This window comes from Lepisosteus platostomus, chromosome 7 (genome assembly GCF_059453375.1).
Source record: "Lepisosteus platostomus isolate fLepPlt1 chromosome 7, fLepPlt1.hap1, whole genome shotgun sequence".
Classification (NCBI taxonomy): domain Eukaryota; kingdom Metazoa; phylum Chordata; class Actinopteri; order Semionotiformes; family Lepisosteidae; genus Lepisosteus; species Lepisosteus platostomus.
In genome coordinates, this window is record NC_142617.1 from 43,538,515 (window position 1) to 43,554,995 (window position 16,481).

The 16,481-nt window shown below is 51.8% G+C and overlaps 1 protein-coding gene across 2 annotated transcripts; it reads right to left on the reverse strand.

The window, feature by feature from the left end:
* Positions 1–750: 750 nt before the first annotated feature.
* Positions 751–16,206, reverse strand: LOC148658870 (tyrosine-protein phosphatase non-receptor type 7-like). 2 transcript variants are annotated; one of them, XM_088640575.1, is made up of 11 exons: positions 16,047–16,206; positions 15,590–15,850; positions 11,938–12,099; positions 10,649–10,832; positions 5,480–5,564; positions 4,439–4,518; positions 3,861–3,998; positions 3,311–3,421; positions 2,998–3,155; positions 2,196–2,309; positions 751–1,846 (listed from the first exon to the last, which is right to left on the reverse strand). In XM_088640575.1, the coding sequence occupies exons 3-11, from the start codon at positions 12,030–12,032 to the stop codon at positions 1,747–1,749; spliced, it is 1,065 nt and encodes a 354-aa protein (XP_088496701.1). In that variant the 5' UTR covers positions 12,033–12,099; positions 15,590–15,850; positions 16,047–16,206; the 3' UTR covers positions 751–1,746. The 2 variants fall into 2 exon arrangements, with proteins under 2 accessions (XP_088496701.1, XP_088496702.1); XM_088640576.1 differs by lacking the exons at positions 15,590–15,850; positions 16,047–16,206 and adding an exon at positions 13,036–13,401.
* Positions 16,207–16,481: the final 275 nt, after the last annotated feature.

Below are 16,481 nucleotides of genomic sequence, written 5' to 3' on the forward strand. Positions count from 1 at the left end.
CAGGACCTCGGTTTTACGTCTCATCCAAAGGACAGTGCCTTTTTGTTCAGTATAGTGTCCCCATCACTATACTGGGGCATTAGGACCCACACAGACAGCAGGGTGAGCACCCCCTGCTGGCCCCACTAACCACTTCCAGCAGCAACCTTAGTTTTTCCCAAGAGGTCTCCCAGCCAGGTACTGACCAGGCTCACACCTGCTGAGCTTCAGTGGGGCTGCCAGCGGTGTTGCAGGGTGATGCAACTGAGAATCTTTATCTGCTCAACAGGAAGAATTCTTGTTCAACACTCTTTGACAAAATATTATGATACGATATTAAGATATCACTGTAATTTGTGAATGACATTCAATAAAGAAATTTAATTTTAAATAAAAGTGTACATTCTTCTTTTTGTGCTAGGTAGCTGCGTCAGCATGCATAGGATGCAAAGGAACCAGTAATAGGTTTATTCCATGCTGAAAAGAGAAGAGAGAAAACAAAACGTTTCGGTCGTGGAGTCTTCTTCAGCCTGAAGAAGGTGACTTGAGGTCACCTCACTCACACCTGAAGAAGGTTTAACGTCTGAAACATTCCGTTTTCTCTCTTCTCTTTTCAGCATGGAATAAACCTATTACTTGTTCCTTTGCATACTTCTTTTTGACTGAATCACCTGTCTAACTATTGTATCTGTCAGTCTAAATCCTTCTGCGTTCAGGTAAATATTAAGAAATACAATAGTTTGTTCCAACACAAATTCACCACAGTTCTCGTTTCTATTTACTGATTTATTTTCATGACGTATCTTGTAGTCATTTCTGCAGTCTCCATGGCACATAAATTCACAGTTCTGAAAATCCTGCGCCTGTGTTGACACCAGGTGAAGTATAAAACATTCTGTTAGAAAAGTTAAAACAACTGGAAAGGCTTCCGGACCACACTCCCCGCCCCAAGGGGAACCCCTGTGTTTCGGGGTGCTTGAGTCCCCATGCAGGGTGCCCTGCGGCTGCCGCGTGTGTGTGCTTCGACACGCCTGGATTTCACATTTCCTCTTCTGTTCCCGAAGACACCTTCCATAGAAATCTTCATGGAAAAACAGAGACAACGTCTCTGCGGCTCTGCGGGTAAAGACATTCAGGCGCTGTTCGTGGAGGTCTGGGGCGGAGGGTTCAGTCCAGGGCTGTCCTGCTCGATAAGGACAAGCAGAACAGGCCAGGCGTGATGGGGGGCTGCTGATTACCCAGGGGAGCTGTGTTAGTGTCCACACTGGCGGTATGCAATGGCCAGCCTGTCGGCCCCGCGTCCAGCGATCAGCCTCCCTGCACCCCTTACATGAAACTGAGCCCCCCTAAGTACGATCAGAGCCCTGATCTCCCACGTGCACGACGCCCCTCAGCAGCAGCACAGTGGTGAAGGGGGGTGACCCAGCTCATGGACAGCGGGACAGGTGAAGTGGGTTTTACCCGGCAAGAGGAAAGGAGTATAATATCGCAAAAGACCCGAGAGATGGGTGACAGCGAGGGCGGGGGCAGGGGGTGGAGGGAACAAAGCAGCAAAATGAAATAAATAAAAGGAAGCAGTTTTCAGGGGTAAGAGAAGCAGTCACATGATCTCCTGCTGGCGGCTTCCATCCAGGCACGGACAGCGCAGTGACACGCCAGGTGCAGTCCTCCCGGTCCGGCCAGGCCAGCGGCCACGGGCCCGGCTGCAGCTCACGGCTCACACCCTGACCCCAGCCGCGCGGGGCCGGGGTGGGGCGGGGCGGAGGCTCAGCGCGGCTCCGGGCCCGTGCCGGTGAGCTGGCGGCTGTGCAGGGCCAGGGTCAGGTACAGGAAGTGGTACTGCTCGCTGGTCTGAATCATCCCGCCCCTGCAGGCACAGGACAGCTGGCTCAGCCAGGCGGCCACGGACAGCAAGCCCGCGGGCTTTCAATACACCAAGCTTACTTACAAAGTGCATATCTTCAGAATTTCTATTGCAATTCCACAGTTTATGTGTTAGCTATACAGGAATGATACACCAGCATCTGGCACATGAATATTAATCTCTGTATAAAGGCTGACTAGGCCTTGCCAGTGATAAATTACTAATGCATACCCTTCATCCTTCATATTGCACTAATAGGCATCTACTAGCACTCACTAACACAGCAGTCGTCTCCTGTTTTGCAGTGTTACATGTTTCTCTCATGTATGGTTGGGAGGAGGAGGGTACACACCTGTCAATTCTCAGCTGGCACACGATGCCCAAAATGTCGACCTCGCCAGTCTTCTCCAGCTGCTGGCAGCCGATGCTGGTGGCAATGAAGCAGCCTGTCCGTCCGATCCCTGCACTGAGGAGCACACATACGCACACACAGTGAGATCAGGCTGTGTAAGAGTGCACTCTGGTGCACTGACAGTGTGGAAGGTGCTGGGTGATGTGTAAGTGTGCACTCTGGTGCACTGACAGTGTGGAAGGTGCTGGGTGATGTGTAAGTGTGCACTCTGGTGCACTGACAGTGTGGAAGGTGCTGGGTGATGTGTAAGTGTGCACTCTGGTGCTCTGACAGTGTGGAAGGTGCTGGGTGATGTGTAAGTGTGCACTCTGGTGCACTGACAGTGTGGAAGGTGCTGGGTGATGTGTAAGTGTGCACTCTGGTGCACTGACAGTGTGGAAGGTGCTGGGTGATGTGTAAGTGTGCACTCTGGTGCACTGACTGTGAAAGTTGCTAGGTGCTGTGTAAGTGTGTACATTGGTGTGCTGACTGTATAAAAGGTATGGGGTGCTGTGTAAGACTGCACACTGGTGCACTGAATGTGTGAAAGGTGATGGGTGATGCGTGAGTGTGAACGCTGGTGCACTGACTGTGTGAAAGGTGCTGGGTGATGTGTGAGTGTGCACACTGGTGCTCTGGCTGGTGGTAGGGTGCTGTGTGATGTGTCAGTATGCGCACTGGTGATCTATGTGGAAGGTGCTGAGTGATGTGTAAATGAGTAACTCTTGTTCTGCTGTGGCTGTAGCATAGGGAGGGGAAGTACCTGCAGTGAACGATGATGGGGCCTGGGCAGCACAGGGCCCGCTGGCTCTCCTGCACCGCTTTCACCAGCTTCAGCACGGACTGGACGCAGGCCGGTGTCTGGTGATCCAGCCAGGAGGAGTACCAGTAGTGCTTCACCTGACGACTCTCTGACTGCACCTGTGAGCCATGTAATTATCATCAGCTTTCAGGAATGGCAAGACGTAGCTGTCACTGGGGGTGCACAGGAAACCCCCCCTGACTTACTCTGACAGTGAGGACTCTGAGAGTGTAGCCGTTACTGGGGTGCACGGGGGACCCCCGCCCTGACTTACTCTGACAGTGAGGACTCGGAGAGTGTAGCTGTCACACTCCTTCACCTCGTCCACGGTCACCTCAAACCTGCCGAACGTCCCTGTCTTTTCTGGCCAGTAGAGGACGCACTTCTGCAGCACAGCACAGAGAAAAAATAAGACATTATTCGTTTTCTCGGTCATGCGTTTATTAATTTCCTAGTTGAGCATTCACACTATGGCAGTTCAGACAGCTGGGTTTGCAGGAGCATTCGGGGCGCGGTACCATGCGATCTGCAGTTTTCTGCACCGAGACTTTAATTTCAACCCCAGTTGACATCTGTCTGCCTTAATCGTTTATTTCTTTAAGAGGATTTTGTATATTGTCACCGTGGACATCAAGGATTAACCTGCACTTATAAATTGTCATTTATTTTGCTATTTTCTGAACTTTCAAGGCACAAATGGAACAATAACGCCAACACATGCAGCATTGAGCTATATAACATGGACATTCTTGTTTTCAGAACAAAATAAAAAGAAAACAAACTACAAGTTAGAAACAAGGAGGGGAAATGCAACGTTCCCCCACCTCCTTCTTCTCCTTGAGTTTGGTGATCATGACGATGACGGCACTCCTCTCCTGCCACACCATCTCCCAGAAGTCACACACAGTGTTGACCATGGGGCCCTGGGTGGCGATGTAGCTTTTCTCAGTACCATCATAACCCTGCAGGGGGCGACAGAGCACAGGCTGAGCCAAGGGCCAGGGAGGGGCGTGGGTCACTGAGAGGGTTACAGTGCTGTAATATTAGAATAGATCTCAAATATACTTTCAAGGTTAAGATCTTGACATATGTAGACTCTTTTGTCCATATGAGAGTACGCAGTGTGGGTCTGCCCTGGTCTCAGAACACAATGTGAATGATTCTGAACTACCACCTATGGTGTCGGTATTCCTACAGAAACAAGGTCTGGGGTTCAGGCTGTGGTTACAATTAAGACGGGGGTTAGATTTGGGGTTAGGACTGAGTTTGAGGTTAGTGTAAGATGTAGAATATTCAAACATTCATTAGTGTATTTGAATATATACTCAAATATACAGGGTGCACATAATGGTGATGGCAGTGACCCCTCAGCTGATCTCTGTCTGATCCCCCTCCTTCTTACTCGGACGTAGTTAGCGTTGATGTAGGTCTCCCCATCTCCTTCTGCGCCTGGCTTCCAGAGACACACCCGCGTCTGGGGGTCTGAAAGAAACAGGTCACAGTGAGTAGACTGTCGGGGAGGGTACTCCATTCAGACTCTCAAAGTGCCAGACCCTGTGTGCTTCTACAGACACACAAGTGGCAACGAGGGGGGCATGTACTCAAGACCAAAAACAGGAGGCACTTTACATCAAGGGAGGTAGGGGTCTGCAGCAAGCTGCCCAGCAGGGCTGTGGAAGCTGATGCCCTTGAATCCTTTAAGATGCAGCTGAATAGGATTCAGATTTGCAGCTCAGCAAACAATCAATGTGGGCCGAACGGCCTCCTCTCATCTGTAAAGGATGATGAGTAATGAATTTCATGTCTGGGCAATGCTTAAGGAACACCACCGCAACAGAAATTAATGAATTACTGTGAAACAGATGTGAAGCAGCGATTGTGATGGAATATCCACCCACGACACACAGCAGAATATAGGAAGGAGACTTCCCAGAGAGTTGGGATTGTTCAGCCACTGAGCTGAAACACAGCAACATGCCTGCTAACAGAGTATTGTGCTCTCTCAACCTCTGACATCAGCCCTTCCACTGTGTCTGCTCTCTTTTGTCTGTAAATATCACCAGAGAATTGGCCCCTTCTTAATGCGGAATGGAGCAGCAAAGGAAACTTCACTGCTGGCACACCCTCTGGCCAATATATTAGGAACCTGTGGCACACAAAGCTGGCCCCCGTAAACAGCAGGAGTGACTTGACTGGGACACAGAGTGTATTCCAGGAGTTTCCAAAACATCTGGGCACCTTCCCACCAGCAGAAACAGCTTCAGGTAAGGTTGTGATGGGGACCCTGGATGTAGAGCTGAATTCACAGAACCGAGCTGAGAGGCTTGTTCTGGGGAAGTGGGGCTGTGATGTGGGAGCTGCTGGGGCACTGTCTGCTACTGTTGGTCCTCACTGGGGCTCCTAATATCTCCAGCGGGCAGTGAGCGGCATCATTCTCACTCACTCGGCAGTATGGTTTTGTATCTGTCCTTTAAGGCATGGCCGGGGATGTCCAGCTCCGCCTGGTCCACGAAGTTTGGGGGGATTTTCTGTGGAGAACAGAGACATGCGCTTAGCAGACGGGCTGCAGGGCTGGAGGACAGAATCTGCCACCACAGATACACCACGCCTCACTTGTCTAATCCATGTGTGCAAAAACGTTGTACATAGTTTTCTCCGAGATTTGCATCTTCCAAATTCGGCAATGACTTTCAGAATCAAGAGAAAATGTGAAAATCTGAGGCTAGGTCTGCTGAGGGCAGAAAAGGGGGTGCTGGTGCAGACACAAGGAAACACAGCTTTGAATTTAATTACTTGTTCAGGACCACTGCCTATCATGCTGCAACACCTGTTGTTTCTTTTCAAAGGGAGCTGGGTTTCACGGCAGGAAGACGCATTATAACTGCCTCTCCCCTCCACAGAGCAGAGCCTGAGGCCCAGCTGCTGCAGTAGCACCCAGAGCTGCAGGCTGAGTCACTGGGGCAGCCCTGCGACTCTCGGTGGAGGAGGACAGACAGGACTGTGCGGGCACAGAGAGACAGGCAGATTTTTCAGATAGTAGGAGAAGGAAAGAGAAAAAAGGCACCAATGCCAGAAGAGACAGAGAGGCAGCAACAGAAGGACAGACAGTGACACAGAGAGAGCGAGACATGAGCAGAGAGTCAAATAGTGACACAGAGAGAGACACAATAGCAGAGAGACAGACAGTGACACAGAGTGACAGACAGTGACACAGAGAGAGAGATAGATATGTCAATATTTTATAATATGTCTTTGTTGTAAATGTCTGTAACATGTCTGTAGATTTTATTTTACTTCTATTTTTTGTTTTGTTCTATGTTAATTTTATTATTTTTATTTGCTTTGGCAACACTGATTGTACCCATCGGTCATGCTAATAAAGCACCTTGAATTGAATTGAATTGAATTGATAGAGAGAGAGAGAGAGAGAGAGAGAGAGAGAGAGATCTGGGTCTGGGCTCGTCAGCATTTGGGCTGAAGAGCACTGATCCTGAATTTATCAAGGATGTAAAGGAGACAGACATCATGATCCTACAGGAGACATGGTGTCGGGGAGACTTGGCTACCCACTGTCCCCCAGGCTACAAGGAGATCATGGTGCCCTCTGTCAAAAAACCCCAAATCACCCGGGGCAGAGACTCTGGGGGGATCATTGTGTGGTACAGAGCGGAGCTCAGTCACTCCATACAATTAGTAAAGAAAGAAGAGTCACGAGTTTGGCTTAAAATCAAAAGAAATACCATCTGTACAGAAAACGAGGTTTTCCTGTGTGCTGTCTACATCCCGCCCTCAGAATCCCCCTACTACAGTGAGGGAATTCTCCCCAGTCTCCACACGGAGATCGGTCACTTCCAGGGCCAGGGAAACGTGCTGCTCTGTGGTGACCTCAACGCACGAACAGGCACACTGGCAGACTTCACCAGCACACAGGGAAATACTCACATATTCGGACAATCCCCTCTGTACCACACACCGGTCACCTCACACAGGTGCAGCCATGACACCACGGTCAACAGCACCGGGCGCGAGCTGCTGCAGCTCTGTCAAGGGCTGGGCCTGTACATCGTCAACGGCAGGACTAGAGGGGACTCTCTAGGCAGGTTCACCTACAGCTCAGCTCTGGGCAGCAGTGTGGTGGACTACGCCATCACCGACCTGGACCCCTCCTGTATCAGTGCCTTCACTGTCAGGCCACAAACTCCCCTCTCCGACCACAGCCAGATCACACTCTACATGAAGAGAACACACCAGCACAGAGACACACTGACACAGCCCAGCCAGCTGTATGACCTCAACCAGGCATACAGATGGGACACAGACAGCCTAGACAGATACCAAACTGCACTGGGCCATGAGGAAATTCAGACACTGATGGACACATTCCTAAACACTCCGTATCAAACCAACAAATTAGGCATAAACTTGGCCACACAAAAACTAAATCACCTATTCCACAAACTAGCATCAAAATCTAAGCTAAAAACAACTACATCAAAAAACTACCAAAAAACAAAAGCAAAAGAAAAGTGGTTTGATACGGAGTGCAAAAACATCAGAAATGCACTACGAAAAGTCTCAAATGAAAAACACAGACAACCACACAACACAGATCTGCGACTCAGGTACTGTGACATGGTAAAACTTTACAAACACACGCTGAAAAAGAAAAGAAACACATACATAGACAAACAACTTGCAGAAATTGAGGAGTCACTAAATCAGAATTGTTTCTGGGAGAAGTGGAACAACTTAAACAAATCAAAACCAGAAGAATTGGCCATCCAAAATGGAACAATCTGGCAAACATACTTTGAAAATCTCTATGAAAAGCTCCCAAATACAAATCAATCAGACCAAAACACCATTTATGAAAAACTCAAAATTTTGGAATTGGCTATCAAAGACAACCAAAACCCCTTAGACTCCCCAATCACTGAGCAGGAGCTACTGGACAAACTCCAGGCCCTCAGACCACGCAAAGCCTGTGGCCATGATGGAGTCATAAATGAGATGCTGAGACACAGCAGCCCAAAGTTGCAACAAGCCCTGCTCAAACTCCTCAATCTCATCATGACAGCCGGATGTTTCCCCGAGGCCTGGAACCAAGGACTGATCACGCCCATCTATAAGAGTGGAGATAAACTCGATCCCAACAACTACCGGGGCATCTGTGTGAACAGTAACCTGGGGAAGGTATTCTGCAGTATCCTAAATACACGAATACTGGCCTTCCTTACCGAACACAATGTCCTGAGTAAAAGTCAGATTGGCTTCTTGCCAGATCACCGCACATCTGATCACATTTACACCCTACACACACTGATAGACAAACACGTCCACCAAAAACACAAAGGAAAAATTTTTGCCTGCTTTGTCGATTTCAAAAAAGCATTTGACTCGATTTGGCATGAGAGATTGTTTTATAAACTACTCCAAAGTGGCATAGGGGGCAAAGTGTACGACATCATTAAATCAATGTATTCAGAGAGCAAATGTGCAGTGAAAATTGGAAACAAAAGGACTAAATTCTTCACCCAAGGCCGCGGGGTGAGACAGGGCTGCAGCCTGAGCCCAACACTGTTCAATATCTATATCAATGAATTAGCAGGAATGTTGGAGCAGTCTGCAGCTCCTGGTCTTACACTACACGACACAGAAATCAAGTTCCTGCTCTACGCAGATGACCTGGTCCTGCTGTCGCCCACAGAACAGGGGCTGCAGCAGAACCTGGCACTGCTGGAGCAGTACTGTCAGACCTGGGCACTGACAGTCAATCTGGACAAGACCAGAGTTATGGTTTTCCAGAAGAAAGCCAGACCTCAGGGAAACAGGTACAAATTCACACTGAACAAGAACACATTGGAGCACACATCCAGCTACACATATCTCGGTCTCACCATCAGCTCTTCCGGGAGTTTTGACCTGGCAGTGAAGGCACTGAGGGAGAAGGCACTCAGGGCTTTCTACGCAATAAGAAGGAGGCTCTTCAACATCAACCCACCAACAAGAATCTGGCTCCAAATATTTGAAAGTGTAATCCAACCCATTGCCCTATACGGCAGTGAAGTTTGGGGTCCCCTCACAGACCAGGATTACACCCAATGGGACAAACACCCCACAGAAACTCTGCACATGGAGATCTGTAGAATCATCCTCCGTGTGCAGAGAAAAACTCCTAACAACGGGTGCAGGGCCGAATTAGGCCAGTACCCACTATTGATAAACATACAGAAAAGAATATTAAAGTATTGGCTACACCTAAAAAACAGCGACCAAAATTCCTACCACCACAAAGCCCTGCTGAGCCAAGAGCTGAGCCCAAAACAGAGCCCCCTGAGCCAGCTGGTCCTGAGGCTCACCGACCTGAGCCACACCAACACTAACCAGCCTCAGGACAGCACTGCTAGAGCACCACAACCCAGACTCAACCACATCACAGCACAGATCAAACAGCAATATCTCACACACTGGGACACACACACACAAACACAACATAAACTGGAATGCTACAGAACCTTAAACAGACAATACACACTAGCTGAATATTTGACCAAAATAAAAAATAACAAACAGAAACAGACCCTGACGAAGTACAGGCTCAGTGACCACAACCTGGCCATAGAAACTGGGCGACACAGGCAGACCTGGCTGCCCAGAGAGGACAGGCTGTGCTCCCACTGCCAGCAGGGAGAAATAGAGACAGAGGTGCACTTCCTACTGCACTGTGACAGATACTCTGGGATTAGAGAAACATTCTTCCCGAAATTCAGAAATCTAATCCCAGAGTTCCCACACCTGCCAAAACCACAACAGGTCCCAATCCTACTGGGAGAGGGAGGAGGGAACTCAGTTGATCTGGCAGCCCAGTATGTGATCTCCTGTCACAGCCTGAGGAACAGTGAGTCCGTCTCCCAATAATGCTCCAGCCGCCTACAGTATATGTCGATATTATATAATATGTCTTTGTTGTAAATGTCTGTAACATGTCTGTAGATTTTATTTTACTTCTATTTTTTTTGTTTTGTTCTATGTTAATTTTATTATTTTTATTTGCTTTGGCAACACTGATTGTACCCATCGGTCATGCTAATAAAGCACCTTGAATTGAATTGAATTGAATTGAGAGAAGCAGAGGCACACAGTGACACAGACAGAGGCACAGTGACAGAGAGAGATACACATCAGCGGAGAGACAGGCAGTGACCCAGACAGAGAGACAGACAGTGACACAGAGAGAGAGACAGAGAGAGAGAGAGAGAGAGAGAGAGAGAGAGAGAGAGACAGAAGCAAAGGCACACAGTGGCACAGACAGAGGCACAGTGACAGAGAGAGAAACAGTGGCACAGACAGAGAGAGAGAGACATCAGCGGAGAGACAGGCAGTGACCCAGACAGAGAGAGACAGGAGCAGTTGGAAAGAGAGACTCAGAGAGAGAGCTGTCTGTAAATGTCTGTAGATGTTGTGTTAATTTTATATGCTCTGGCAACACTGAAATTCACTGGTCATGCCAATAAAGCTTCTTGAATTGAACTGAGGGAGACAGCAGCAGAGAGACAGACAGTGACACAGCAGCGGAGAGAGTGATCACAGCAGACAGGAGAGGGTTCAGTACCAGGTACTCCTGGGACAGTTCCTGAGTGTTGGCAGCAGCCTCCTGCAGCTCAGCGGCTGTCAGCGGGCGTCGAGTGTTGCGCAGGAAATGCAGAGTGATCTCTCTCGGTGTGGAGATGGAGCACAGGGGCTCCACGGCACCCAGAGAGCTGACGTCCAGCACCAACGACACGTTGGAGCCCCTCCTGCAGACACACGTGTGCACAGAAGCAGACTGTCAGGGGGGGCACCAGGCCTCAGGCGTTTGACTGTCCTACAGCTTGTGTCCCACTTATCCCACCCACAGCAAAGCCTACTGGGACAGGGCCATGAGGCAGGCAGAGGAGAGCACAGTCCAACTACAGCACAGGCGCAGGCATGACGCATGTCGTGGGGGACACAGACAGAAAAAACACCTGAGCCTGGTAAAACCATCCAGAAAATACTGCCCGCGAGCTGTCTGCGGCAACTTTCACAAGAAGGGGGCACTTGCTGGCTGTGTTAATTATTACTAATGAGCTTGCTAATTAACCCCATCGTTTGTCTCTCGATACACTCTCCTGTGAGAAGAGGAGGCAAGTCTACACAGAGGGTTGTGGGGGTCTTGAACAAGCAAACCAGCCATGCTGTTGAAGTCCATTCCCTGGGTTCTTTCGCGAAACAGTGGGAGAAACCCTGGGATCAGCTAACAAGTCACTACCAAGACTGCGCGGGAGAACTCCGTCCCCGCTGCTCCAGCGGGAAACTGGAACCTGGAAGGGGCACGTCAGGACAGACACCCGAGGGCTACGGTCCGCTCTTGCTGGGGGCTGCCTGCGCTAACGGGCTCATTCGCGTTTCTTAACGGGGGCACCACATTATTCTGCCAAGGAGCAGCAACAGGCGCCTCCTCCGGGACAGGCTCTCCGCCCGCCACCTGCCCCGGCCCCAGAGTCCTCGCCGGCGCGACCCGCGAGCAGCGGGCACCGGCTTCAGGCCTGGTCCCAGAGCAGACAGGGCACAGAAACTACGGCCGGAACGGAGGCACTAACAGAACTGGCGCAGAAGAAGGTGAAACGGGAAGATCTGCGGTCACTGCGACTGTAGCGGCAGGGTGGCGGCTCAGGCAGCTCCAGGAGCCCTCAAGGAGAGCTGGGCGGAGGCCTGAACTCCCATCCAACGTTTCGGTTCCTGTCTTCCGTGGAAATGGGAGCACAGTGCCCCCCGCTCTGCTGGCTGAGCCATTCCCCTCCCAGCACCAGCACTTCAGCACCCTGCGGGCTCCCACATGAGCCTGGCTGCCCCTCGACTGCGGCCCCGCGGGCCCCTCACCTCTCCTGGAGGCGTGCCTGTCTGCGCATGGTGGGGGGGGGCGGCGTGGGCTGGTCCATGTGCGCGGGGGGGCTGGCGGGGCAGAGCAGCACCATGCTGTGCGTCCCAGGACGGGGGGGTGGGGGGCCGACACCCAGGGGCACTCAGCTCCTCGCTGCCACGCTGCAGAGAGAGAGGGAAGGAGAGGGCACAGGGCAGGGGTGAGCAGAGGGAGGGAGATGACAGACACTGAAACTCCACACACACTTGCAGGTGAGAGAAGTCATCCAGGCTCCTCCAAATATCTGTATCGCAGTGTCCCCCACACCCCAACACTCTCTTCCAGAGCCCCTGAGCACCCCGACACCAAGGGCCACAGCCCGAAGAGCTGCCATCTGTACTCAGGCCCGCAGGGAAGTACACACACCGTCCCCACACAGAACCGCACCGCCCAGCGCATTCACTCCTCACACGCCTCAACACAGCCCGTGGTCTTACACGCTTTCGCAATCTGACACACCGACATTGTTTTGTTTTTGTTATTGAAGTGATGCTTCCCCGCGTGTTTTGTATGTGGTGCATGAATGTCCCGCAGGACTCAGGGGCGCGCCGGGCCGCGGGAGATCAGCTCGCCAGCGGATGTCCAAGGAGGACTGAGCTCAGAGAGGCGCGGTGCACACAGTTACAGGATTTACACGGAGAAAACTATGGTGCCGCTTTCAAATGGTTGAATGACAGTTGTAGTTTTATATGTAAAGACCTCGCCGTGCCACGGTTTCTATAATACTTGTATTTTTACAATGATATATTTAAAGTTTACCTATAGGCAACGATGTAATTACACTACACTATAGCAGTAATCATACCACTTAATCTCACGTGGCGTTCGCGAAGTAAAGCAGAATAGAGCACCACACGGTATCATAGTAAACTCCTTCGCGGGGGATACCGACAGTCCGATGGCCAAGTCGTCTTCAAATTCGTAGAACAGCTGGAATAAAGGAGTCGTTTCTGCTTTCGCCTTGTCTCCGGGACTCCCCGCTGTCCTTCCACTGTCCCAGACCGACAGCACGACCTTGTTACAAGGCGAGAGGGGGGCAGAGAGACGACAGGACTCACCTGAGACGAGCCCGCACTGCCATCCCGGCTCTGCGCTGCCAGCGTGCACCCGGGCTCTCGGCTCGCGGAGGCGCAGGGAAACACACACGCTAGGAATGCGGCTTCGCGGGGAGCGCGTGCAGGAACGGGCACGCACCGAATACCTCTCTCCGGCTCGCTGACGCTCAGCTCACTGACGGTGCCTTTCCAGAGCTCCTGAGCCCGAAGACACCCGCGCTGGCGCACATGTCTAAACGCGACTGCGGCGCGTGGAGGAAGGCTCGGGAGGTGAGCGCAGAGGCCAGGAATGTCTGTCACGTCACGCACACGTTAGGCAACATCGAGCCTGGTGGCACCGCGGCTTTCAGCCCGGCATGTGAAATGAAGTGTTTTGCAGCCGTCCTTAACGAAACATCTGTATGTCACTGAGCGTGAGAAAGAGCCGAGAAGTAACAGCAAACACTCGTCTTACTGACATCACTGTCTCTGCACTGGGGACGAGCCGGCACCTGCGCCTCGCTCCGGAGATGGAAACAGCCCAGTCCTTTTACAAGACTACATTCGGCATCCTAACCATTCCTCCAAACCTTGGAGGTCAAATGATTTATCCCCGTGCCAACAGCACTGATACATGAGCTGTTAGTACAGTCTTGCGAGTCCGGTGTTTCTGAGCGCTTTCTGACCCCCGCGAAAAAACGCGAGCGCAGAGTTCGCTCTCCCAGCCGCGTGCGGAGCCCCGAGCCACAGGCAGGGCTGGCGCGCTCAGGAACGGACCCTCACGTGGCTGCAGGCAAAGCACGCGACAGAACGCAAAACAGGGATGCAAAGCAAACCCTAGCAAAGCCAAACGGTACATAAAAGATCTGTAAGTTAAATGTCATGCATGGTGTGAGCCGGTGCCTATATCTCTCTTTCTGCTAAAATCCATTTTGAGAACAGCTGGGAAAAGGTGCCATCGTCAGCGCAGTACTAGTACCAGCACAGGGGTTCTGCCCCAGGTGCGAGCACAGCAGGCAGGAAAGCAAGAGACAGAGAAATTGGACTTTTGAGGCTTTTGGATGGAAGCTCTACCTCTTCTTGTACAGTCAGTGGCAACATTGCGACACCAGTGTAACATCCTGTTAAGCATGATCTCTTTCCTGCCTGGGCCCTGTACTGTAACTGAGCCTGTGAGCCCAGAACTCTGTCCTGACCGCTGACCAGCGCTGGGCATCGTCTGCAGGACAGCTGCCCTGCCTGGGCCCTGTATGTAACTGAGCCTGTGAGCCCAGACCTCTGTCCTGACCGCTGACCAGCGCTGGGCTCCCTCCAGAACTGCCATATGATTTCTAACCCAGGTACCTGCCTGCCTGCAGAGGCAACCGGAAAGAGGGAGGGTGTGGATCCTGAGGCCCTGGCTGAATTTCAGTTCATCTGTCCGCTTTGTCCCAGCAGTCCCATCCCCAGTCCTGGGCAGCTCCAGACCTGCAGGGTCCAGTTCCAGCTGAGCTCAGAGTTACACCCCCGAGCCCTAATAACACAGGACTGACTGGAGCTCGTCGTTGTCTTCACTTCAGGAACATGCTGGAAGCTGTCTTTTAACTTTTTTAAGTTGTTTGTTAACTATTGCATTTCATATGTGACCGTGGTCTCCAGTTCCTAAGTAGATCAGCAACTTGCAAACAATCCAAATCAAGCGAGTTGCTAATTCAGTCAAGAATTCAACCAAGTAACGAGCTCCGCTGGAATGAAAAGCAGCAGCTTCCATTGCTCTGAGGGGTCCCCAGGGCCTGGGGACATGATAGAGGCGTTGTACAGATGTTAGCGGTGTTATAATCGTCTGGACGTGTCCAGGTAGTTTTCTCCTGTGGTTCGCAAGCCAAACGTTTTGGCTGAAGAGGAGGAACGCCAGGAGAAATCGGCTGTAAGCTGCTTGGGGTAAAAGTGCCTGACTAATGAAGGACTGTGAAATGTAAGTGTAGACCTCAAACACGCATACAGAGACCATGCAGCCTCCATACAGAAAGGTACCAGTCGCTGGAACTGAACCCCACTTCTTCCAGATACAAGCCGCCCCAACGTCAGTCCCTGACTGTCCCTGGTGGGGTTAATCGGCTCAGTCCCAGTGACAGAGAGCTGTGCCCCTCCACACCCCCTGCCATCTCCATGGGCTGCCTTCGGCATTAACAATGTCATCATTCAGGACATTTTCATTATTACACTTAAAAGGTCCTGAGGTGATGTCTGTAAATCTTCGGAGCGACTCCTGCACAGAGGTCTTCATCTCCGAGGCGCAGCAAGAGCAGGGGCTTGTCTTACTGCCTCCCAAAGGAGGAATGCCTGCCAAATCGTGCAGTTTTGCACCAGGACCGTGTGTCTGCAGAACCATCTAAACATGCGGCATCTTCTGCAACACCAGCTGCTGCCCGAGGGGAGAAATGTCCTGGCCTCGATTCCTCTCCTCTTTCACCTTGATTTTTCATTGCTCGCTGGTAAGTCCTTACACTGCTGTAGTCACATCGCAATTACTAGACAGTAAACATGAACTACCGCAGCACAACGTCAGTGTTCAGAATAGACCTCTTCTCCACCTTACCTTGTCCCGGGAGCTCCTGCTGTCGTCCCAGACCCTGGTGGTTTTCCCCACGCCACTTGAAAGCCAAGTTTGCCTCTTCAGCGTCTTTCTCTTTGTTCAACTTCTCCCCAGCTGCTCTGCGTCTGCTGCTCGTGCTCGTGCTCCGCGCCCAGGGTCCGGTCCGGTCAGGCCTCAATACCCTCCTTCTCATCCACCCTTTCCCACCAGGACACACGCGAGCCTGGTATCCGGCGAGCCGCAGGGAGCTCCGTCCGCTCCGGGCTAGGGGAGTGCCAAAACAGAGTCGCATCAGAAACGAGTGTCGCCCCGTGCAGCCCCCCTCTCCCCTCCCCATACAGCAGCCCGTCTGAAAGCCAGAGGAGACCTGGGCTGTGTGAGCTGCCCTGAGCCACAGACAGCAGGGTTACAGCTCAGACCTGCCGAGAACCAGCCAGTCCTGCTCCAGCTCCGCACTCACCTGAAGGCTGGCCAGTCAGGGGCTCCCCATGGCACCCCTCATCCCTCGATCCTCTTCGCGAGCGAGCTGCGAGCCAGGAGAGCTCCGACTCGGTGGCACCGGAGCTGAGCCTCAGCGCGAAATGAGTGTGCAGTTGAAAAAAAACGCAGGCTGTGTGTTCAGGAAGCTGCTGATCTGATGAGAGCCTCTTCTGGTTCGCCTCTCAGCTGCTTCCTCCCTGTGCCTCCCACACACGCTCCGGCCCACGTTCTGCCAGCCGGCTCTCGCTGCCACCTCACACGCCCGCAGCTGAGGGCTGCCTGCAGCCTGCCAGGGCCCTGCGGGGCACTGGGCACACAGGGAGCCAGAAAACTGCACTGAAAGCTGCAGGGGTCCTCTACTGTCAGGGCCCCCCCAGCAGTTAAGAAAACCACTTCCAACTGAGTAATTAGGAGC